A 26,280-nucleotide genomic window follows, 5' to 3' on the forward strand; every position below is an offset into this window, starting at 1 on the left:
AGTCAGTTAGATGTATGTTGAAATCCATAACCATATGTATGAGTATTAGTAATAGTGATGCTTGCCTTCGCAAACACCACTAAAAATAATCATGTAGTATCTGCTCTTGTTTTCATTGGAAAAGACTCACTGTCTCTTTCCTACTGCCTCTATTGTTGCCAAAATGACTAAACAGCATTACTGATTCATGTGTCTCAGTGCTTATTCACAACTCACCCCTCCGTCTCTGCATTACTCAGCTTTATCTGAGTTGTGAAGGTTTATCTGAGGTCATATGGAAAAAAGAGGCGTGACATATTGATAGGGTGGGGCATGAGGAATGGCAAGCTTCATAGGGGGCGTGGCCACAAGAGGTAATAAAGATAAGAAAAGATGTCCCTCCCTCTGTCAAATGTCTATTTTGAGTTACATTGTTGAGTTACAAATCCGACATATTCATCCACACACAAGTTCCTCTTCCTCTCTGACTCCATCTCTCTCTTACCCTGGTGCGTACTGTCCGCGGTGGTCCAATTTGACGTGGGCCTGCTGTTGTTGTTGTTGGGGCGTTTGACTCTGCTGTTGCCCCAGGCAGGGGTAATTGTGTCTGAGGAGGCCCAGTGGGGGTGGAGGTGGGTAGGGGTTCTGGCAGGACTGGGCCAGAGACGGGGCAGCTCCCTGGCGCAGTGGGATGGGGGGACTCACGCCACACCCTACCCCCCCTGAAGAGGATGCCCCGGCCTGGGGGGAGAGGTACTGGGGACCTGGGGCACTGTGAACCTCTGTGAAACAACTGTAGGGCAAAAACAATCTCAGTTCTTTACGTTCTGCCAAACATTTCTTTTCTGTTTTACAGAAGAAAGAAAGTTTTACGAGTATGGAACAACATGTGGGTGAGTAAATGATGACAGGACTTTAATGGTGAACTATCCCTTCAAACGACTTGGTAATAATAACTGAGAACGGACTGGTACAAATGATGAATGTTTCCAGATAACACAAAGTTCTCACATATCTGTGGTGTCGTCCTCTTTGCTGATGTATTCCTCCAGGATACTGGTGTCAATGTTTGTTGGCTCCAAAGAGCTGTTAATATCATGACCTGAAGAGAAAAAGGGAATAAGAATGAGAAAGGTAGAAAGAGAGAGTGAGATAAGAGAGGATTATTATCATTAAGAGCATGTCTTCCTAAACTGTATCAACAGTGATAACACTGTTTCACAACATGCAGATCTCTTTGTACAAAACACATCAGACTTGCAACATTTCAGATAAATTGGGATTTTTTTATAGTCAGATTATTATTATTATTATTACAGTAATAATAGAGTGTTTTAGCCCACTGCAAAAAGTCTGTCTGTCTTTAGAGACATTTTATTTAATTTCTCGTCAACAAAATAACCTACAATTAATGTAATCTAATTTAATTACTCTTTATGCCAATAAAGTCTACTAGGGCTGAAAGATTATGACAAAAATAATAACTGACAATTACATCCCTTGATATTGTAATTGCAATTAATTTTGAGTAATAGAATTTACATTAAAACCCTTATTTTGGGTGGAACAACTGCATGCCATTTCAGGTCGACTATACATCCAAAACAAGCTGTTTCTGAATGAGTTATTTTATTTTATCCCCAATTTTGGCATGCCCAATTTCCAATATGCTCCAAGTCCTCGTGGTGGCATACGAATCTCAGTTGCCTCCACGTCTGAGACCGTCAATCCGCGCATCTTATGACGTGGCTTGTTGAGTGCGTTACCGTGGAGACCTAGCATGTGTGGAGGCTTCACGCTATTCTCCGCGGCATCCACGCACAACTCACCACGCGCCCCACCGAGAGTGCAAACCACATTATAGCGACCATGAGGAGGTTACCACATGTGACTCTACTCTCCCTAGCAACTGGGCCAATTTGGTTGCTTAGGAAGCCTGACTGGAGTCACTCAACACGCCCTGGATTTAAACTCTCGACTCCAGGTGTGATAGTCACCGTCTTTACTTGCTGAGCAACGCAGGCCCGCTCTGAATGACTTTATTGCTATTTTATCCATCAGTAAATCAAGACTAGTTGCCTAAACTTCACATTGGCCTTCTTAGAAGCATAAAAACAAAGCTATTGTTCAAGCTGAAGATAATTTATACATAGAAGCAATTAACAGACTTGTAAGTGAGGGGTTACAATGTTTAGCTGCTACAAAAACATACTTATGACACTTTTCACAATTAGTTAATTGTGGCAGCTGTAATTGTAATCTCAATTATTTATTCGATTAATTGTGCAGACCTAGCTTCTACTAAAATGCATATTTCACAATTAACGCTATCCATCCTAAACAGTATGACACTATAGAATTAGTGCATCCTCAAACATAGTATGCTTATGTCCACAACCAATTGATCTATAAAATAATAAAAGCTTGTGACTGTTTTCTTTTGATTTGTTTTCTAATTGTAGAAAAATGTAGGGATGGAAATCGTAAAGAATTTAACAATTCCGGTTCTGATTCCTCTTAATAATTCTTGTTCCTTTAGTTCCATTAACAATATTTCAACAGAACAGATTGTTGCAAATGGTTTGTTTACACAGACCTTCCATTCTAGCCTACTTCTATTCCTTTGAATATCTCTCCTGACCCCTTTCTCCACCTCTTAACCAAATCTCTCGAAATCTCACCCACATGACCTAATCGCTCCATTGCAAACCCTGCTAAAGGTCACTCGCACCAGAGGCACTCGATTGACCCCGCACACAAAGGCAAACTAAAGTATCTTCTCCTACATAATCTTAATATTTCATATTAACTTTATATTGTGATCTAGAACAAATAAATCCTTTGTAGGGCTTTTAAAGTTTGTAAAATCCAAAATATTACTTGAATCTGATGTGAATCTAGTAGAAAGTAATATACATGAGTAATTGACTTACAGGTGCTCACTGAGCATGAGCACATACTATGTTCCACCTAAAATTATTTGAAACAAACATTTTCTAATTCTTGTATAATTATTATAGCAGGCCTCACATTAGTAACTGCACTTTAAAAAATTCACTTTAAATGCAAAAAGGAGATTAAAATGTTTAAAAAACACTTAAATGGCGGCCAGTTATGGCACCTAAAATATAAATAAATAAAGTTTTAACCTAAAATGTTGATGTTGGAAAAAAAACTTGTCCATGATATTTATAAACTAGCCAATTAAATAAACTCAAGCATCCAACTTTACAACAGATCCAGGAACTGAACGAGAGAGCAAGGCAAGTTAACAAAAAGAGAGAGAGAGAAGGATGGAGAAATGGAGGGGGAATGATTCTGGGTCAGGTGGAGGAAAAGTTGGGCACCCCCAATAAACCCCAGATCTCTCTCTCTTTCTCTCCACACTCTCTTTGATAGATTAGACCACTAATGAAGTCGGAATGTGAAGAATTCCAATGTTAGGAAAACTCTCTGGTCCATCTCCCTCCCACAGAGATCTCAAATGAGGGCTCAAATCCAGCCCCAGTGGATATCCCGACACAAACAGCACTATTTACCACAGCACGATGGTTATTATGTGCATTATAACACCAAAAACAGCTGTTTCTTTTCTAAGCGATTGGAGGATTATGTCTGCTGTCCAATAAAACGGGTGAAAAAATCCCAGAAAACCCTTGCAACTGCACAGTAATATCCTAGCAACCACATAAAACACTCTTGCAACAACAGAGCAACAAGCTAAAAACCACCCAGAACACCCTAGTGACTTCACGTCAATACCCTTGTTGCCACTCAAAACACCCTAGTAACAACATACAGTAGCAACATGCTAAAAACCACTCAGAACACTCTAGCAACTGCACAGCGATACCCTAGTAACCACCAAGAACACCCTAGCAACAACATAGCAACATGCTAAAAACCACTTAGTACACCCTAGCTACTGAACAGCAATACCCTAGTAACCACCCAGAACACCCTTGCAACAAAATAGCAACATGCTAAAAACCACTCAGAACACCCTAGCAACAACATAGCAACATGCTAAAAACCACTCAGTACACCCTTGCTACTGAACAACAATACCCTAGTAACCACTCAGAACACCCTAGCAACAAAATAGCAACATGCTAAAAACCACTCAGGGCAATTTAGCAACTGCATAGCAATACCCTAGTAACCACCCAGAACACCCTAGCAACAACATAGCAACATGCTAAAAACCACTTAGTACACCCTAGCTACTGAACAGCAATACCCTAGTAACCACCCAGAACACCCTTACAACAAAATAGCAACATGCTAAAAACCACTCAGAACACCCTAGCAACAACATAGCAACATGCTAAAAACCACTCAGTACACCCTTGCTACTGAACAACAATACCCTAGTAACCACTCAGAACACCCTAGCAACAAAATAGCAACATGCTAAAAACCACTCAGGGCAATTTAGCAACTGCATAGCAATACCCTAGTAACCACCCACAACACCCTAGCAACAACATAGCAACATGCTAAAAACCACTTAGTACACCCTAGCTACTGAACAGCAATACCCTAGTAACCACCCAGAACACCCTTGCAACAAAATAGCAACATGCTAAAAACCACTCAGAACACCCTAACAACAACATAGCAACATGCTAAAAACCACTCAGTACACCCTTGCTACTGAACAACAATACCCTAGTAACCACTCAGAACACCCTAGCAACAAAATAGCAACATGCTAAAAACCACTCAGGGCAATTTAGCAACTGCATAGCAATACCCTAGTAACCACGCAGAACACCCTAGCAACAACAGGGCAACATTCTAAAACTATTAATTTTGTCAGGATATATAAAATAATATTATGGCCTCCTCTGGTTTTGACAAACAACCAAAGAAACCTCAAGCATAATGACAAAAGCATCTATAACACATAAATCATGATCCAAACTAAGCATCCCAAAGCAGAATACATTTTTCCTGATCAGTTCCACAATTTGTTCAAACTGACCAAGATCAGAATGACCAGATTCACCTGTGAATAGTAATGAAACATCTCTCTGAGATCTTGTGTACACGTGAGTTGAGATGCTTCCCAAAGGTTATCAGTATAACTCGCACCAGCTGTCAGTAGATGTTTACACCAGGTACTGTAGATACCACCAGTCAAAGCAATCACTTCCCATCAACCACTTGAATAATCTTGATTCATTGCGTTTTACAATGTACTTTTCCACAACTATGAAAAAAGGTTTTGAACTCCTCATCACACAAATCAGTGGTTTAGGCTTCATGAAGCGCTGGCTGTGTTGAGGGGAAAAACCAACTCTGACGTTATGTTTTGATGGGTGCTGCAGTTACGCTCTCTGCGTGGACAGTTTTATGTGTGTGCCAGGAGGGCAGAGAGGAACCGAGGGGGTGACTTTACAAAATAAGTTCCAGATGTTTCAATTCTCTTGCGGTAAATCTGCCATGCCAGCACTGATAACAGCTGCAAGAATGACAGGATCAGAGTGGGGGTGAGGACTAGGAGGTGTAGGGTAAAGAGAGATGTTCTTGGAAAGAGAGAGAACAGGATAATTAAACAAACAGGAATAACAAATGCTCTGTTTTGTGTGTGTGTGAGTGTGTGTGTGTGTGTGTGTGTGTGTGTGTGTGTGTGTGTGTGTGTGTGTGTGTGTGTGTGTGTGTGTGTAAAGGGATTAATGGAAAGGAGGAGGCAAGAACCGGCTTGAGAATATCAATAATATTTTCATTATGAACTGAAAGAAAAAGACAAATGCACAAAGGTGTCGGACAGCTGTCCGTGAATCTTTCTCTCAGTCACACTGCAGCTTCCAGTCGGGCTTTATCCCTCTCTGAGGCTTGATTAGTCTGACTAGGGACCGGGAATCAACATTTAAAGCCCACAACCACCCCTCCAAATCCCCAACCCTGACCCCCGACAAACATCCCTGTGGTCACATAAGAGTATATATACATGATTATAGACACACACAAAAATAAAAAGATAAAAAATAAAATAAAAAATAATAACACGTCCAGCAATGTCCCCATTTCTCCATAAACAAATTCAATTTTCCTAGTCTTCTAAATGACCCTTCTTCAAAGGCCGCCACCCTCCCCATCTCTGAGCACCACTCATGAAATGAGGGTGCTCCAGCCGACCTCCAACCCCTTAAAAGAACCTGTCTGGCGATCATGATGGAGTGGTGGTGGCGTAGTGGACTAAAGCACATCACTGGTAATCAGAAGGTCGCTGGTTCGATCCCCACAGCCACCACCATTGTGCCCTTGAGCAAGACACTTAACTCCAGGTTGCTCCGGGGGGATTGTCCCTGTAATAAGTGCACTGTAAGTCACTTTGGATAAAAGCATCTGCCAAATGCATAAATGTAAATGTAGTTAGGACCCAATTCTTTATGTGACTATTCTCAAAGTAAATGACCATCCCATTGCCCAAAATACAGAGTCTGGGGGAAAATGAAAGTCGAGTGCCCAATACATCACTCACAAGACTCTGAACATTCAACCAAAACTCCTGGATCTTAACACCTCCCCAAATGGCATGGGTTATGTCTCCATCCTCTGATTGGCATCGCCAGCAGGTGGGTGTGTAATTAAGACCAAGCCTATACAAACTAGAGTGAGTCCAATAAAATTGATGTAAAACCTTGAATTGCATAAGGCGCACCATTGCATCTCTAGATGCAGACTTGATGTTTTTTAGAATTCTAGCCCACACTCCCTCCTTCAATACCAAGTTTAAATCTTTCTCCCATAATCTCTTGAAAGAAGTTAAAGCTCCGTCTCCCAGACCCTGAGTTAACAGGGAGTAATACACTGATGCCTCATGACCTTTTCCAAAAGCAGTAATCACAGCTTCCAGAGCATCTACCGCTTTAGGGGGGGTGTATACTACTCCCAAAAACAGTACAGAGCAGGTGTCGCAGCTGTAAATACCTAAAGAATTGAGACCTGGGAATCTCAAAATGTTGAACCAGATTTTCAAAAGACCTCAACACTCTCATATAGGTGCCGAGTGTATTAACCTCACTCACAATCCACTCTGACCAGCAGAATGGGGACTTATTAATACATAATTTGGGGTTAAGCCATAAGCTAGAGGCAACATTTAAATAAATGTCCGAATTAAACACTCTGGACACTTTTGTCCATACCGAGTGTAAATGCGAGATAACGGTGTAATTTAACTTCTCCGATTAGTTTGATAGAAAGGCTTTGCAAAGGCAAAATAGGGGCAAGAAATTCCTGTTTAATACAAAACCAAGGAGGGGCTCTTTCAGGTGGAAGCGACCAATGAGCCAAATATCTGAGACCGAACGCATAATAATCAAACAAAACCTTGTGTAGGCCTAGCCCACTTTTGTCAATCAGCCTATGCAGCTTACTGAAATGTAATCTGAGACGCTTCCCATTCCAAATGAAGGACTTCGCTATGCTATCAAATTGCTTGAAATAAGAGAGGGGGACATCTATAGGGAGTGACTGTAGCAGGTAGTTGAATTTTGGAATAAAATTAATCTTAATAACATTATCTTTCCCAATCATCGATATATGTAATGATCGCACGAAAACCTTTTTATTAAAGGGTGAAAATTAACTCACTAAATCACACAAGTTTGCTGGACATAAAATACCCAAATATTTAATGCACTGTTTGGGCCACTGGTAGGTGCCCAGCTAAAAAGCCAATATCGGGCAGTACGCTGTCAGTGCTAAAGCTTCAGATTTAGACCATTTAACTCTGTATCCGAGAATTTAGAAAAGGAATTAATAATTCTGTGGAGGCAAGTCATAGATCTAGTTGGGGCGGAGACTAATAATAAAATATAATCTGTGTAAAGCAGAAGTTTATGCCCCACAACTCCCGCCATCACACCTGGAAAATCCTCCTCCTTTCTTATTGCGTCTGCTAATGGTTCCAGGGAAAGACAGAACGATAAAGGGGAAAGAGGTCAACCTTGCTTGGTGCCCCTATCCAGAGTCAAATAATCTGAAATTAATAAAAAACGTTGTACCACAGCTACCGGGTGTCTATAAAGTAACTTAATCCATCCAATAAAAGTATATATACTTAAATATATATTTCCAAAATCTTAAAAGAAAATCCCATTCTACCATATCAAACGCCTTTTCAGCATCAAGTGAGATGGCAGATCACCATCATTCGCAACTGACCACATGATATTGATGAAACGTCTAATGTTATCAGAAGAGCTGCGGCCCTGAATAAACCCCAATTGATCTGTATGTATAAGAGATGTCATAACTTTACTTAATTGGTTAGCCAGAATTTTTGACAATATTTTTACATCTAGCAGTATCAGGGAAATTGGACGGTAACTCTTACACACACTTGGATCTTTGTCCTTTTTAAGAATCATACTGATCCGAGCTTGTGTCATGGTTGGCAGAATCTTTCCATTCTTTAATTATTCCATATAAACTTCTAACAAAACTGGAGCCAGTTCTGTAGCATAAGATCTAAAACATTCAGTGGCAAAACCGTCTGGCCCTGGAGCCTCTGGGCAAGGCCTTAATTACCTTGTCTAGCTCCTCCAAGGTTATCTCAGAATCAAGAGAGTTTTTTTGCTCAGTCGTCAGCTTGGGGATTTTTAATGGTTCCAAAAAGTTTCTAATATCTTCATCAGTAGACGAAGACATGGAACTATAAAGATCAAGATAGAATTCTTTAAAAACATCATTAATTTCAATGGCAGAGTTAAATATTTCACCACCAGTAGATTTCACTGAGAGAATGCTAGAAAAAGACTCTCTCTGCTTTATATATATAGTCAAAAGCTTCCCTGCTTTGTCCCCCAACTCAAAGTATGACTGTCTTGCCCTGAATAGACAAAACTCCACTTTCTGTGACAAAATAGTTTTATATCTGTATTTCAATCGGGTCAATTCTCTGAGGCCATCGGATGACATTCTGCACTTCAGTTCTGCTTCCAACCTTCCAACTCCACAAGTTCTTGTGATTTTTTTATGAATGAGGCATACTGTATGGTCCGACTCCTAAGAACCACCTTAAGTGCCTCCCAAGCCACACCCACAGACCTCACAGCTCCCTTCAAGATCTATAAAAAAGCCCTGATCATCAACGTTAAATGTGTAAATATGAGCCAAAATCAACATTTGCCCCTGAATTTCTGCTAAAACAATAATGACTCTTCCTAATTTATCTTTACTCTGTTTGAGACATTTGAATTGTAGATGTTTACTTATCAAAGTAATGACTCCCCTGCTCTTACGTGAGCCAGCACTAAAGATAACATGTTCACCCCATATCTTCCCAAATTTTCCAGCTTCCTGCAGGGAAAGATGCATTTCTTGAAGAAACACTATATCATATTTCTTATGTTAAGAATAAATAACCTTCCTTCTTTTTATGAGGTGCCCCAACCCATTCACATTTCATGTGGAGAGAGACAATCCACTCATATTAACATTTTACATTTTGACATATTAGAAGAAAAAATGGAAAGAGATTCACAATTAAAAACAAATTCACAAATGATTCGAATGAGATCCACAAGTAAATGTAAGGAGCTGCGCAAAAATTTAATTAATTCACAAATAAAAGGAATGTGATTTACAAATATACAGTATGTTAAGAGTTTCACAAAAACAAAGTGAATTCACAAATAAATAAAATGAGATTTGCAAATAAAAAAATGGTTTACAAATATATGTTTTAACTCACAAACACAACTCTGTACAGCATTTATTGTGTGGATCGCTCGCTGTGCATTTGTGACTTCTGAAACATTTCTTGCGCTAGCAATTTTCAGCTGTCGACAATTAACAAGACACTACACGTGTTTATAACTGAGAGAAAATTATCTGAACCTTAAGTGTCAGTATTCCTCAGATGGCGTCTGTTTCTTTCAGAGTTTGCGGTTATCTGTATGTGCTTGATTCCATGCTGTCGCGCCGTGGACCTTCGAGGGGAGCGTGAGTGGCCGATTGACCCAGCTCGTGCCTGGGCCTTCCTATAGACACTACCACGCTTATTTGTGAATCTCTCCATTTATAAGTTAATTAGATACAATTCTAACCCCATATCAGAGCAATTCAAGCTTGAAGTACCACCTGTTTTCTCCAGGGGGCAGTAAACCAAACTCCAGCTGTTTAGGCAACCTGCATCTTATACAGAGAACAAACCACACTTACCGACAGCAGAGAGCACAAGATCAGAACACGTTCATGTGTTCAAACACAGAAGTAACTGTAGTACCAAAGAACAATAGTAACAACTCTTAAACTGACAAAAAAGACAAGAGTCCTGTCAGGACCTTACAACATGAACTTCTCTGCATTTGCGTATCAGCTATATAGGAATATATGTCAAGGTGGGCTGTCTGTCAAGGAGCTAAATCATGTAATTAATGATGCGTTGAGATAGTGAGGACTGTGTCCAGCCGTGGCCTTGAGCAGACAGAGGTTTGATTGTCAGTTAGTGTCACAGAACACATTTAAGTCTTGGGAGAGTTTACCAAATGCTCTTTTCACTGCTGGAGGGGTTTGTAACAAAAAGAGGGGGCTTTGGAGAACAACTGAATGCCGGATTTGTCCACATGATAACAACGCAGTATAAACAGAGACTGTGTGTGTGAGTGTGGTCTTATTAATCAAGGCTCAGTAGAATGTGATTCATTGTATTTGTGTATTGTTTTCAGTAGCAATGTGCTGTAATTCGTTTAAATGAATTATATAGGCAAGACAAAGCCATATCAGATTATCTACTTAAAATGTAATTGGATTATTAGCAGCTCAAAGCTGATATAAACATAACTGTGATGCACATTAGTTTAATTCTATATTAATACGCCACATTTTCTACTTTAGTAACAGATTCAAAAGACTCAAATACCTCCTGTTACAAGAGCTACCATTAATTGGCTTTACCAGCGTTATGGGGAAGTTTCATATGAAGAACTGTTGATTATGAGCTATTCAAGCATTTGGCATCACAGTTGACTAAACGAAGAATGCTCCCTCGAGAGCTCATTAATCACAGTCAATGCTATACCGTATCCCATACTCCCTGTCTCTCTATCGCTCTTAACCTCCCCCTGCATTGTACTCGCACACTGTATTTCTTTCAACATTGGGTGAGTCTGTAGCTTGTGAAACAGTGTTAATTAAGCCTGAATTTACACCAGAGTAAAGTATGCTAGAGCAAAGCCCATTATACTATCAAATGGTAAACACTATCCAGAAAGACACAAATGCAAACACATGACATATATACACACACACCATAACTGTGATCAATACCACAACTTTCAGTTGAGTATCCACACTGTTACATAGGAAAACATGCATCCTAGTTACACAACTGTTATCAATGATGCCAAGTGCACTGTAAAACCCCAATCAAATGGTAATGGTCTACACTTATATAGGGCCTTTTTAAGCCTTAACGGTATTCAAAGCGCTTTACACTGCATCTCATTCACCCATTCACACACACACACATTCATACACCAATGGCAGCAGAGCTGCTATGTAAGGTGCTAGCCTGCCATTGGGAGCAACTTGGGGTTCAGTGTCTTGCCCAAGGACACTTCAGCATGTGGAGTCATGTGGGCCGGGATTCAAACCACCAACCCTGCGATTAGTGGCCAACCCGCTCTACCAACTGAGCCACAGCCGCCCACCAAAACACGTAGAGCCATTTATTGTCAATTTAAGAATCATGGCGGAAGCAAATTGTTATTGGCAATAATTCAGTTTTACTTGTGAATTTTGACAGTTCAGTGTGCATTATTGTACTGTTAATTTATAGTAATGATAAAACTTGCCATAAAATAAGACTCGTGTAGCTGGTTTATGCAGCGTCAAGCGTTTGCAAAAAAAAAACGACATTTGTCATCATTATATGTGGCCGCACAAGAATGATAAAAAAGATAGATAAAGCATTCATTACAAATGTAATGCGTGGCTTTGCTCTTCATTTAGTTGTATTGGTGCTAAAAAAGCTTCCTGCCTTCGCACACAAAATGCTAATTGTTGTGAAAATTAGCAAACAAACTTCCCAGGAGGACTGGGAATCCACACATAATTTCATTTTTTTTTTCTAGTGATTTTATTATTTAGTTACCATGAAAGCTAATGCATATAATAAACTTCAAAGCAAATTTTTTTATTTTATTAGGGATGCACCAATATGACAATTTTTCCCCCCAATTACCAATTAACAAATTACCATTTTTACCAAAAATTGTAGGCTGGGGGCCTGGGCAGCTCAGACGCTGGCTACCACCCCTGGAGTCGCGAGTTCAAATCCAGGGTGTGCTGAGTGACTCCAGCCAGGTCACCTAAGCAACCAAATTGGCCCGGTTGCTAGGGAGGGTAGAGTCACATGGGGTAAAATCCTCACGGTCACTATAATATGGTTCGTTCTTGATGGGGTGCTTGGTGATTTGAGCGTGGATGCCGCGTTGGATGGCGGGAAGCCTCCACACGCGCTATATCTCTGTGGAGATGCGCTCAACAAGCCACGTGATAAGATGCGCGGGCTGACGGGGGGGCAGTTGGGATTCGTCCTCTGGCACCTGGATTGAGGCGAATCACTACCCGACCATGAGGACTTAAAAGCACATTGGGAATTGGGCATGCCAAATTGGGAGAAAAACTGTAGGCCAATATCCATATTCTGCTACTTAACTTACTTTGTCATCAGATCTCTATTATGCCTTAAAACTATTCAAAGAGGTGCAAAAGCTATTTTATTGTTTTAATAATAAACAATTTCCATTAAACTGGGATTGGATCTGTTGAACACTGTATGCTAATTAGAAGAGAGCCACAATGAAGGATAAACATTTTTAATTTTAAAAACAAAATATGATAACATGAAGGATATTTCCTACTTCTAAAACATTTTGCACCTTTTTTTTTGCAGTTATAAACAATATAACTCATATTTTACCTATGATAGAACATTACAAATTCATGCATATTCCGCATGCTTTACTTTTTCGAATTTCATTTATTTTGGTAGGTGTTTCTTTATATTGCACTGCAAAAATGATTATAAATCTTTATACAATGCAATACATTCACATAATTAATGATAAATAAACCACTGATTTTTCATAACAGCATATTCATGCTTATCCGATATGCCGTTTGGTCAATAATTGGCTGATATTTAAAAATTACATTAGCAAATAGCTGTGTAGGATAGGAACTATTTCTCCTTCCGCTTATCTAAACATACAGAAATGCTGAAAGACGTAAGCAGTCGTAGACAAAACCGGTTTTGATCATACAGCTTCAGAAAATTGTATTTTCGTTTCTCAAGATAATGTGAGTGGCGTTTGCTCATGCAAAACTAACCACCATGATGCTAGGGTGTTGTTAGTGGTTGCCAAGTCTTTGTTATGCAGTTGCTAAGGTGTTCTGAGTTGTTTTTGGTGATTTGCTATCTGGTTGCTAGGGTGTTGCTTACTGGCCCAAATCAAAAGGGCCCACCTCCAATTCTCGATGATACTCTTAATATGACTCAGGTCCCTCCTTCAATGTCTATGGGATTTTTATGTGTGTGTGTGTGTGCCTGATTTATCTTCTGCATAATGAAAATACTAAGTATGAAATACTAGGTATAATTTATGAGCATAGCACAAACACTGCAGGACGAGTCACAATACATGGCAAAGTTTAATACTTATTACACTTACGAAAATATGGCTTTAGTTTCCATTATGTTCAAACACACACTTTAATGAACACATAAATATATATATGCTAAACTATGACAATCACAACAATAAATAGCAGTCTTAAGTACCACGAGAAGACAACAAATCTTATTTAACAAAAGACACAGAGAGGAAGAGAGAGACAGTACCTGGTCGAAGCCACAGCATTGTGTTTTAGGATGGACACAAACCTACAAATCTGAAGATGTGTGTATATGAAACAGTACGTCTCTCATATCCTTCCAAACAACATACACCTTAATGTCTCTGACCTTAGCTGGTGGGTAGAGGGTTACTGAATTGTGTGTGTGTGTGTGTGTGTGTGCGTGTGTGTGTGCATGTGTGTTGCAATGCAGGATTAGGTCTCAGTCATGAGACAGAGCTGTACCAGGCCACCACACACAGTTCTAGTCGCCCACCAGCACTGAATGCACCGGCCGACCTGAGCAGCTTACCTTCCCCACAAACGTACCGCAAACATGAGGGAGAGAATGACGGAGCAGAAATGTGTAGCGAGCAACAAATGCCTTCAGACTGTCAGAGACAGAGAACGTGAGGAGGACGAAAACGTGAAAAAATCGAATAACGACAAGGGATTCAAGGAATGACCCAAATTCTCTGATGGGTATAACATGGTAACAGCCCCCCACACATCACAGCTGCAAAGATCTCGGCCCTATTTTACCCACTAACATGCAGAGTAACCAGCCAGATTATCTAGTGTGCTCCAATCACCCAAATAAGGTTGACTACCACTACCACTTAGCAATGCCCATAGCACCCTAGCCATATCGCAACACCCTGTAAACCACCCATAACTCCTCAGTATTGTGGCTGCAGGTTTTGCATGGACAAGGACCAACAATTTTAGTCTGTTACTTAACCAAAAATATTCTGCACCACTTTGTAATTAACTGAATTTGTTGTTTAATCATTAAAAGCAGCAAACATTTCACCCAAGAAGGTGGGAAATGGATCATGCTCACCTGAAATGTGAAAAGTGTGTAATTTTTGGCATGTTGTAATGGAAATGGTATCTGAATGTTACAGGCCTGGCTGCTCAAACACAATGCATTCCAGTGACAGCAATACAAAGTTGCATGAAAGAGACCCTACGCAATGGCCAAACCATTCTCTTCCTCAAACATCAGCCCCAAGGAACCACACGAAGAGCTCTATGACTTATGTATTACCATCTGGCTAAATGTGACCTATCCTGAAAGAAAAAACCCTCTCAAAAGTGACCAAGCTTTGTTGACATTACATGAACATCCCATAAGGCATATTCAGCATGATCTCATGAAAATGATGTGACTTTGGTGACATTTTTGCGAGATATCGTTATGTAATTGGTCCTGCTTGACCCTCTCAGAGCGAGATTCGAACCGGCGTCAGCTGGCATGTGAGGCAGGTGCGCTAACGAGGAGCCTCTCACGTGAGATGCTAGTGCGCCTCTTGAGGCCAGGGGAGTGAGGTTTACACATACTGCACAGCTATCACGTACCAGCTGGCTCTCGTTACACTCACCCCCCTAAACCTCACTCCCATCCGGGTCACGGCACCACTGTAACCAGTTGTGGAGGTTGGGGCGTGGTTGAGCGTAAAGGTTCACACCTGAGCACACTCTTGATGATTAACAGGTGTATCTCGTTGCAGGGGAGAGCTATAAAGAGGGAGACAACAACAGAGGCAGAGAGAGAGACTGGCACTTATGTCGTGTGTGTGTTGGACAAACTGTGTTTGGGAAGACTGTGCTGAAAAGCAGTATTTATCTATTGAGTGTGAAAATGAATCCAACATTTGCGTTGAAGTTTCTGTCCTCCGCTTCCTCCTTGGCAGCATATATAGAACCTTGTTACACCAATCCTACTTGACATTCAAACCGGCATCAGACGGCATGGAAGGTGGGTGCGCTAACGAGGAGGCTACACCTCTAGCATCAGACGCTATTGCACCTCTTGAGGCAAGGGGAGTGAGGTTTATACATACCGCACAGCTATCATGTACCAGCAGGCTCCCGTTACAATTACATTGTTCATAACACGTATTGCCTCAGTCTCGAGGTGAAATGTCCACTGTGTGGTGCTAAAAGTTAGTTAAATCTTCTTCCAAATAGATGAGATTTTTTGAGTTTTAAATCAACAAAACCGACCTCCCTACCCTAAGCTTTAAACCTAAACCAAACCGATAGTGTCAGAAAAAGCAAATGTGAGATGAAAAACGCAACCATGTCAGTTTGTGGTGCTTCTGTGACACTTTCGGCTCATGTCTCGACTCACTTGCACTTCAGGACTCATCCCACGGTCCTTTGCATCGCAAGCGCAACGCTCTATCAGTTGAGTGTAACTTTATTGTGTTATCTCACATACTGAAATACATACGAGTGATGTAAAAATTATTTTGTATAGTAAAAAAATGCATGTATAGTAACGTGATTCTTTGAGACCATGTTGGACAAATCACAAATGAGATCTCTTAAATATCTCAGTCGTAGTTTAGTCAGTTTATGTTTCATTAAAGTATCAACTTCAGTCTGAAACACTGTTGAGATCTCTTCTGAAACTTTAGAGGAAACACTAATGAAACGACTGGCGTCTTTTTCTCAGGAGAACAATGTGAGATGAAAGACACTAGCAAAAGTCTCCATTTGCTCTCCATTTAATTGCTGTTTAGGAGAAACAATTAAAGAAATCTCATTCGTGATTGATACAAATATGAACGCTTTCGTACATAAATGTGTGTTTCTGCTTATTGCCGTGTGTGTGTGTTGGAATGACCTGTGCCCTGCCTTTATCTCACCCCACCCACAGCATGTGTGAGTGTGTGTATGTGTGTGTGTGTGCATCCATCAGTGTGCATGCATGTGTTTATGAGTCTAAGCCTGTTATCTCTCTCGCTCGCCCTGTCTGCACACTGTCACACTAATGGAGTCTGAACAAGCGAGTGATAGAGAAAAAGAGACAGCGAGAGAGAAAGAAACATTACTCGCACCTCATTCTGTTTTTTAACAGTCTTTTAGGTATGCCAGGAATGGTCCAGTGCTTTAGAGAGAGGGGGCATACATACCCTCTTAAGCAGCTTATGACTCTAGCAAGCTAAAAACGCTTTCTGAGCGTTCTTATGTCACTGGGGGTTTCCGTGCCAGTTATCTTTATGTAAATATCTGTGGAAAATATCCACTTCTCGCCTCGCAGTTCTGAACGAACAGAAGCCAGCCACTGTTTCTCAGAATTACTTTCAACACCTGCAATCCTTAATCCATCCAAGTAGTTTAGGAAAACACAGAGGATGCTTATCTGGGAAGTTTGTTTACGGTGATAATGGTGTGCCATTCATCTCAAACTCATCTGTCTGCTTGAGACGAGCGAGAAGTGACAATTTATTTATGGGTCTGTGACATGGCACCCATTTTTAGGTCTAAATCTATTACGTTATTTAAAAATATATAAAAAATGCAATTCAAACTAAATAATTACTTAAATAAAACTCTATGATGCACTTAAAGTAAAAATTGTGAAGTGGTGTAACCGTCCAGAGAGAGAGAGAAATATAAAACAAATTATTAAAAGTGTCATTAAAAGCTGAAATTCTCGAAAAAAAGAAATGCTTGCATAAGTAGTTTGGAATAATATTATTATTTCTAATAGTAGTTAATATCACACCTGGAGTCGTGAGTTTCGGCGTGCTGAGTGACTCCAGCCAGGTCTGCTAAGCAACCAAATTGGCCCGGTTGCTAGGGAGGGTGGAGTCACATGAGGTAACCTCCTCATGGTTGCGATTAGTGGTTCTCGCTCTCTTTGGGCGTGTCGAAAGTTGTGCGTGGATCTCAGAGAGTAGCATGAGCCTCCACATGCTGTGAGTCTCCGTTCCAAAATTGGGTAGAAAAGGGGATAAATTAATAACAATAAAATAAAATAATAATGACACATTTTTGTTTTAAAACATAATATAATATTCGATTTTTTCCCTCCACCTAATCAAAGTCAGGTGGTGTACCCAACATGCAGGTAGCCATTGTGTTACCATGTGACCTAAAAAAAAACCTGCCTTCAGACCCTCGTGACTCTTTTATTCGGAGTAACCCTAAGAGAACATCATTCAAAATAAACGATATTTGTAAAAAAAAAAAAAAATAATAATTTGCTTCGCAGATTTGTCTTGTGTGAACCTGGGTTTCAATGTCTCAAACTCTTTTCCAAGATAGCACCGTCTGCCACCATAAGTCTCAATATGAACTGAAGCATTTCTTATCAAATTCTTTCAAGAGCAAATTATCTAAGCTATGTAGTCCTCATTAATTGTATAGCCCTGTACTCTTACTGTATGTCAACGAATCAAAACTCCAGTCTCTTCAGCAATGAAAGAGCGACCTCTGAGCGATAACATTTCCCCCTGGGGACAGTTGAGGGTCAGATCAGATCTACAGACAAACAGCTCAATCTGCCTTGTCTTTTGTGCTTTGTGTTGCTGTACTTCACAATGGATGTCCATTTCAGAAACAGCCCCCACCCCACAACGCAATCCAAACACACAAACAGAGCGCAAACACATACATCATTCATCAGGAATCAAGAAATGCAAACTGCAACCAGCCATTCATTCAATTGCACAACTGTATACAGAGGCACATAGACAGGGTCCCAACACTGAAATAACAGAAAATAACAGGGAACAGAATCTTAATTAAAATTAAATGCGATTATCTGATTCGCCACAATGTTCTCAAAGCTCAAGAAAACCATTAAACACATAAACCAGCACCTGTTGCATTTGCTTCCCAGACCAATATTTAATAAAGACATCGGAAGAGCAGCTGGGCTCATGATGCCATGACAGTGAATCAAATCAGACATCATCACTACACTCTTACCTAAAATGCAAAACCAAACAATTACCACTATGTTCCATAACCATTACAAAATTAAACAAAACTTCAGTATGTTTTCTGAAGAAAACGCACAATTTGATGTAACATTCATGTCTGTAGCAAAAAGAATTACAGTGTAATCAATAGTCCACAACCACAATAATGCTAACTCTGTTTTCTGTTTCCTAACGTCACCATTTTCCAAAGTATGCAATAATGGAAACGCTCCATTTTCAGCGGAGGAAATTGCCTTTCTTGTGTGAATGAAAGGTGTAAATAGTTTACATTTTCAATTTGACTATACACTGTAAAATACTGTAAAAATGCTACAGAAATCAAATGTTAATTGATTAACAAATATTAACTGTAAAATATACAGTAAAATGTTTTAATATATTTTAAAAGACAATACAGACGTTTTTACAATAAAATGATGTAAAAATTAAATTATTTAAATGTAAAAAGTAAGATTTTCCTGTATAATTAAGGGTAAAAAGAACAAGAGAGTACATGTACTTTTTTTACAGTAAATTATTGTTAAAATTTCAGAGATAAAACAGTAATCGGGTGTTCACAATTCCCTGCGTGACCCATTACATTTCATTATATTTTATGGGACTAGTTATGTTTCATCACATTATATCAGTTACTGGAGTGTTCTGTGTTATATTTGATGTAGTTTAGTTCATGTTTATTGCATTATTTAAATCTCACATGTGTTACCATGACGATGTTTAGTGTTTGTGAGTGACACTGATGTCTCTATATGTTTATCGGTCATTGCTCCTGGAAGAGCCACTATTGATGAACTTCATGTCATCATGTGCCCTTCTGTAATTACTATATGATTAACAAATATCTTATAAAGTAAACAACAGATTTTTACAGTTTCAGAAGGCATGTTTAATTATTTTTTTTACTGTAAATTTAACAGAATTATTTTTTGTTTTTACAGTGCCAGTGTGTAAATTACAACCATTTTAAACTGTAAAATTGACAGGTTGTTCTGTAAAGTGATTTACATTTTAACTGTATTTTTAACATAATTATTCTGGCAACCACAACTGCCAGATTTTTTTGGTAAAAACAACAGGATTTCTTTTTTTACAGTGTAGCGTCATCGTTTTCCAAAGTATGTGTTAATGGAGAGCGTTTTTTAAATGAATGAAATTTGAATGAAAATCTAGAGTGGATGTGAGGCGTAAATGTAGCGAAATGAATGTGTTTTCAAATAAAAGTTAAAAATGTATGCATTTTTAGATGAAAGTCCATTAGTGTGGATGTAACTTATTACATTTCAGTTTTCTAACGTCATCATTTTCCCAAAAATACGGTAATGGAGAGTGTTTTCAAATGCATTTTTGGGGGAAGAAAATGCTATCCTAGTGTGGATGAGAGGCGCAAACGTATCAATTACATATACTGTATGTCTTCAAACATATACTGTACTTATTAGTGTGCACGTAGCCTAATCCGTTTTCGTATGAAAACTTTAGCTTTCAGGTAACTAACGCCATTGTTTTCCCAAGTGGTAATGGAGAGAGTATTTCAAATGCTCCATTTTTGTTGAAATAAAACATTGTTCTAGATTGGATTAGAGGCGTAATAGTGTATTAATGCATTTTCAAACAAAAAAGTAATGGAGAGCGTTTTTCGAAACACTCTGTTTTTAGTGGAGGAAAGCACCATTCAAGTGTGGATGAGAGGCGTAAATGTATCAAAATTAATTTTCAAATGAAAACGTATTAGTGTGGATGTGGTCTTATTTTACCCCACTGAAAATATACATGCAGTAACACTGAATCTGTTCTTGTTTTTGTTGGAAAATGTGACCCTTCAAAAGGCTTGCTAAGGTCTCCGCTAATTATTAAAAAGGTTTATTGATGTAGTAGTGAGCATGAAACTAACTTTAATATATTTACAAAATAACTATTATGTGTAAGCCACAATTCTTCCATAGTTCATATCACAAACACACTCACATAATGTCAGGTCACCATATCGACATTTCTAGAGTGTATTTCTTTGTGTGTGTGTCAGAACCTCCAGGTTTCGGTCGGGACCAGAGACACGCTGACTGCCTCACTCCCCAACTGAAGAATGTAAACATGTAAAATTCTCGTTAAAGTCAAGAGCTGTTCTTGATGGCCGTGATCTCCAGAGCCCAATGAAGTCAGCAGTGTTTACAGCGCAGCACTGACATATAAACAAACCACAACACCTGCTCTAAGAGCAGACCCTCATCAGTCCAAGTAATGTGTCACTCACACGAATTATGGCTGGAAAATCCCTCCGAAATAAAGAGTTCGGCTTAATACTCGGCATAAACAACCGTGGCTTTTATCTGTCAACAATGACAGAGTAAGTGATCAACCACCCAACCACTTTTCAGCTGTCTTTGTACAGAAAGTATGTTTCCCATTCATTTTTTTCCGTAAAGTTCTTCATAAATGGGTTCTAAGCCATAAACCAAATCAACCAGTTTAAAGGTGAATCGCAACATTACAAACTTTAATTCTAAAAGACGAAAAGACAAAGGTACAAGACTGTGTGCTTGACGTCTTTAATGAGGGAATGTACAACAATCCCATAAAGCATTGATGTAATTGAACTAAACTAGGGAAATATGTAAAACTATGGATATGTAAGTATGTGGTGGTGTATTGGGCTAAAGCACATAACTGGCAATCAGAAGGTCACTGGTTCGATCCCCACGGCCACCACCATTGTGTCCTTGAGTAAGACACTTAACTCCAGGTTGCTCCGGGGGGATTGTCCCTGTAATAAGTGAACTGTAAGTCGCTTTGGATAAAAGCGTCTGCCAAATGCATCAATGTAAATGTAAGTAGTTTGAAAGAAGGAGACCGACTCGATTGTTTTATTCTCAGTGTAAAATGGGAGTGGTTGGTCACTGCAGAGCTCTTTTGGCGCATTTTGTTTGCAGCAAGTCTGATTGGTGGATTGTTTCCCTGCACAGGATCATGGGTAGTGTAGTTCTTTAGCAGTTTTCTGCTATTAAACACGATTTCATTTTTTTCTCTCTCCACTTTTCTCCCAAATTTGGTATGCCCAATTCCCAATGCACTCTAGGTGCTCGTGGTGGAGTAGTGGCTCGCCTCAATCCGGGTGGCGGAGGACAAATCTCAGTTGCCTGCGCATTTTATCGCGTGGCTTGTAGCGTGGAGACCTAGCGTGTGTGGAGGCTCACACTATTCGCTCCAGCATCCACACACAACTCACCACAGGGAGCGAGAACCACATTAAAGCGACCACGAGGAGGTTACCCCAATGTGACTCTACCCTCCCTAGCAACCGGGCCAACTGGTTGCTTAGGAGACCTGGCTGAAGTCACTCAGCACCCCTTGGATTCGAACTCACGACTCCAGGTGTGATAGTCAGCGTCTTTACTTGTTCAGCTACACAGAGCCCCATTAAACACGATCTTTTTAATTCACTTTTTCAATTTGTCCTTAATGGAGCTTGACAGATGAACGTTGCATGAAAAAGTGAATGAAGATTCATAAAAATTTCTCCTTTTGTGTTCCACTGAGAAAACCCCAAAACAAAACAACGAGGAACGACATGAGGGTGAGTAAATAATGACATAATGTTCATTTTTGGGTGAACTATAACATTAACCATTACAAACACACCATTTATCACATTCCACTGTCTTGCCCAGTGTTTCTTCTCAAACCCCTCCTCCTTCTCTCCCTACATCATCTCCACCTTTTGGCCCTTCCCCATTTCACAAAATTCCTTCATCGTGTTCTTCCCATCCAGCCACTGGACAGCTTTTCGTGTCTCTTGCCCAAATTAAATCCCCCCAAATCTTGCATGACACATTTATTTAAGCCTACTAAATCACTTACGCCAATGATGTCTGAAACACGCACAGGCCCTTAAAAAAATCTTTATAAGTGGACACGTGGTGGTTTATGTAAACAGAAAGGTGAAATGCAAACAATTGAGGCTTGGAAGCAATTGTTGAGTTAAAACAGCATAATTAAAAAGAAATCAGGCCAACTGTGTTCAGACTAATCTAAAAGTTTCCAATCTAAAAACAATGATCTCTTTAGGTTTCTATATTACATTTCCCGCTGTAAGAAACGACTTGATTTTACATTCAGGTGCATGCACTGAAGAAAAATATTTGTTGACTCAACAACCATAATACATCAAAATAAATAGGCCGCTTATACTCAGAAATGTACATATTTATTACATCTTTATCTTTATATAAATTGCATTAATGTGTACAACACACAATATTAATTATTTGAGAACTTAAGAGTGAGACAAAGTGAAATCTAATTGTGAGTTCCTTGCTCTTCTTTCGCTTAAAAATCCCTCAAATTAAGATTTTAAGATTTTAAGTACTGACTCAAACGATTAAGTCAAGGTTAGGGTTAGGTAGGTGAAACCCGCTTCAACATGCCCCCAAATTTGTTTGGGGGGTTGGGGGTGGATGAGGGGCGTATGTGAGTCAAAATGAGAACGCCCCCAGAGTTATTTATTTAGTTGAACGCCCCCCCCGCAAGATACCGCCCATGACTGCCCATGTCGCCCATGCCTAAATCTGCCACTGGGTAGGGTTTAGGTTAGGGGTTAGGTTTGGGGAGTTGTCGATATCCTTTTCTGCATATCGTGGCCCTCTTCGGCATATCGTAGCACCATTTTGAGGCCCTCTTCAGCTAGTCACGCCCATTCGCCCCCGTTTTGCATCCGGCCCACCGGGAAAAGTCCCGGTTCTCCCCATGGCCGGTCCGCCCCTGGATAAAGTACAGAACTGAGGTTGTGGGGAATACCCATAAACATCTGAGCTTGAATAGCCAAATTGATGCACATTTGTTTGGTCAAAAGAATTTATCGGGGCATTTAATTAGTTTAGAATTAGTTCGAGTTCATAGAGAATTTAACTCATTTCAGTATTATTGGTGCTGTTTTGCGTAAAGTCTTTCGAGATAATTAAATCAGGTAGAAACAATAATATTAAAGTTCATTTGAAACAAAAGAAAAAGTGCTATTAGTTGTTAAATCTTATTCGTGTGACCTTTATAAGTAAATAAAGATGAATTTACTTAAAAATGATGATGTCAAATGCTAATGTTATATTTTAAGTAAATCCAACACATGTTTTTTTCAGTGCATGGGAAAACGCTATCTGAAATTACTTCTTGCAAATGTTTTATCAACTTTATTAGTTAACATTAAAAAGTGAACGTGCAATTTTCCCCTTAACAATTCCACCTGATCTGACCCTCCAGTCATAATAAATTACTCTTTTTTTTTTTCTCCTTTCTTTTGATACTTTTGGTGTTTCCAAGCATTTTCAGCTTACCAAAACATTTAGCAATGAGTAGTTTTACTATCTGAAACCATCACTGTGCATTTTTGCAAGGGATAAACAACTTATATGCATTATACATATTTTGTTCATTAGGGTATAATGAAAAGTAGCTATTATACATTATTGTTTTGTTTTTTAAAATTTCTTCTTTACGTTTTTAAGCTATTCTTGAACTGTCACATTCATAGAAGATCAATTAACTTTATTTTTACCTTCGAAGAATCTCTGTAGGGCCTCCGTTTCATCGATCACGTCCATTCTAGCGGCTCCCGCTTATAAACTCCATGAACATGAAGGATCGATCCTCCGGCGCGCGGGAGCGGCGGGAGTCGCGTGCGCTTCAAACCCTCATGCCCGTTTAACAACTTTACGCACAGTTATCTTTATTAAAACAAACCACGGAGCTTCACAGCTCTTTTTCCAATATCAATATCCTCTGGTCAATTCATATCCCTCTCTGCGCGCTCCCGCCCTCACTTGCGCTGTGCGCGCGCTCCGAGAGTGAACAGGGCACGCGGATCAAGATCAAGACAAATGTTTATTTTGACCATGATAATTTCCGAAGACCAAAAGTGAAGATAGATTGTGCATGTGTAAAACTAAATGGGTAACACTTTACAATAAGGCTCCATTTGTTGTCGTTAGTAAACAACATCAGTTAACAGGAACTAACAATGAATAATAGCATACTGTTAATAGCATTTATTAACATTTGTCAATGTTAATTTCAACATAGTAATACATTTGTAAAGGTACATAGCTATTGCACCATATAACATGATCTAACAATGAACAATTGCATTTCTATTAACTTACATTAACAAAGCTTTAAGAAATGCTTTAAAACATATTGTTCATTATGTATATTTTGTATTTTAAATAGGTAATCCATGTATTTCGTTACTCCCCAAACCTGGCAAAGAGTTACCGTTAAATGCATCTGGTCTCAAATAAATTGCTTAACCTCTAAAATGTGGACAATACTTTTGAGTTGAGGACAGTTGGGTGTAACTGTAGTTCATTCCTGAGTTGAACATGCATAGATTTGTACATACTGTCATTATTGTACTAAAATTATTTTTGTGAAGTTGACTCAGACTTAAAGGAATATTCCGGGTTCAATACATATTTAGCTCAGTTGACAGCTAATGCTGATTACCACAAAAATTAATTATGACGTGTCCCTCCTTTTCTTAAAAAAAAAAAAAAAAGTAAAAGAAAATAAACTAAAAATCGAGGTTACAAATTCGGCACTTACAATGGAAGTCAATGGAGTAAATCCGTAAACATTAAAATACTCATTGTCGCTTAACGCTAAATCGCTTATTATTAATTAAGAATATTTTAAGGCTTATGATTCATCTTTTTCCTTTTTGTAAAGTTAAATAATCACATTTTACAACTTCGTTGCCATGACAACATAATGTTAACCCTGTAACTTCTGCAAAAGCGGTGATTTAATCAACTTATGTGAGTGGTGGTGGTGTAGTGGTCTAAGCACATAACTGGTAATCTGGTAATCAGAAGGTTGCTAGTTCGAGCCCCACAGTCACCACCATTGTGTCTTTGAGTAAGGCACTTAATTCCAGGTTGCTCCGGGGATTTGTCCCTGTAATAAGTGCACTGTAAGTCACTTTGGATAAAAGCGTCTGCCAAATGCATAAATGTAATGTAAATGTAACTTGCCAGCTCAAATAATGCACGAGTTTTAGCCGAATATTTAATGTAAGTGCTTTAATAAAATTACAAGCTTCACATTTCTGCCTTTAAACCCTCCAGAAATTGGCCCCCATTCACTTCCATTGTAAGTGTCTCACTCTAACCTCCATTTTTGCTTTATTAAAGGAAAGGAGGGACGAGTCGAAATAATTTTTGTAGTAATCAACATTATTCCACAAATACTGTCATGTGAGCTTCACTTGCATTGAACACGTAATATTCCTTTAAGTTGCATTCACATGGGTAACCTTTCCCTCAATCAATTTATTATCATTTTAAGAGATAATAACACACAAAAAAGTTGTTTATTTTTTTCATCCAGCCCTTCACTTACAAAAAAAGTACTATGGTAATGGCGTTTTTATCCACTTCCTTTAAAAATATCATGGTTTTCTTTGAAGTACTATATAAAAATAATATATTGTTGCACAAATTGTGGCGTTTTATGACTTTATCTTACATACATTTCATTTTTCATTCATTTTTCCTAATCTTTCAATATTAAAAACTGCGTGGCATCACACCAGTCATACTGTAGCCTAAAGAGTGTTCTTAGTAGAGAGATTGTGAATGAATGAGGTGTAACGCCATCATTTATCACTGCATGAGCTGAGTGATCTGTTTCTCTCGTCTCTTTATCCGCGACCTCT

The 26,280-nt window shown here is 39.2% G+C and overlaps 1 protein-coding gene across 4 annotated transcripts in view; it reads right to left on the reverse strand.

Moving 5' to 3' along the window:
• Nucleotides 1-24,365, reverse strand: part of LOC127640521 (myelin regulatory factor-like) — a 43,002-nt gene extending 18,637 nt beyond the window's left edge. For all 4 annotated transcript variants that reach the window (XM_052123131.1, XM_052123133.1, XM_052123132.1 and 1 more), the window contains exons 1-3: nt 24,124-24,365; nt 991-1,081; nt 485-772 (exon numbers count right to left, since the gene is read on the reverse strand). In XM_052123131.1, the coding sequence (XP_051979091.1) occupies nt 485-772; nt 991-1,081; nt 24,124-24,169 (425 nt within the window). In that variant the 5' untranslated portion in view covers nt 24,170-24,365. The remainder of the gene's footprint in view (nt 1-484; nt 773-990; nt 1,082-24,123) is intronic.
• Nucleotides 24,366-26,280: the final 1,915 nt, after the last annotated feature.

This window comes from Xyrauchen texanus, chromosome 49 (assembly GCF_025860055.1).
Source record: "Xyrauchen texanus isolate HMW12.3.18 chromosome 49, RBS_HiC_50CHRs, whole genome shotgun sequence".
NCBI classification, from domain to species: domain Eukaryota; kingdom Metazoa; phylum Chordata; class Actinopteri; order Cypriniformes; family Catostomidae; genus Xyrauchen; species Xyrauchen texanus.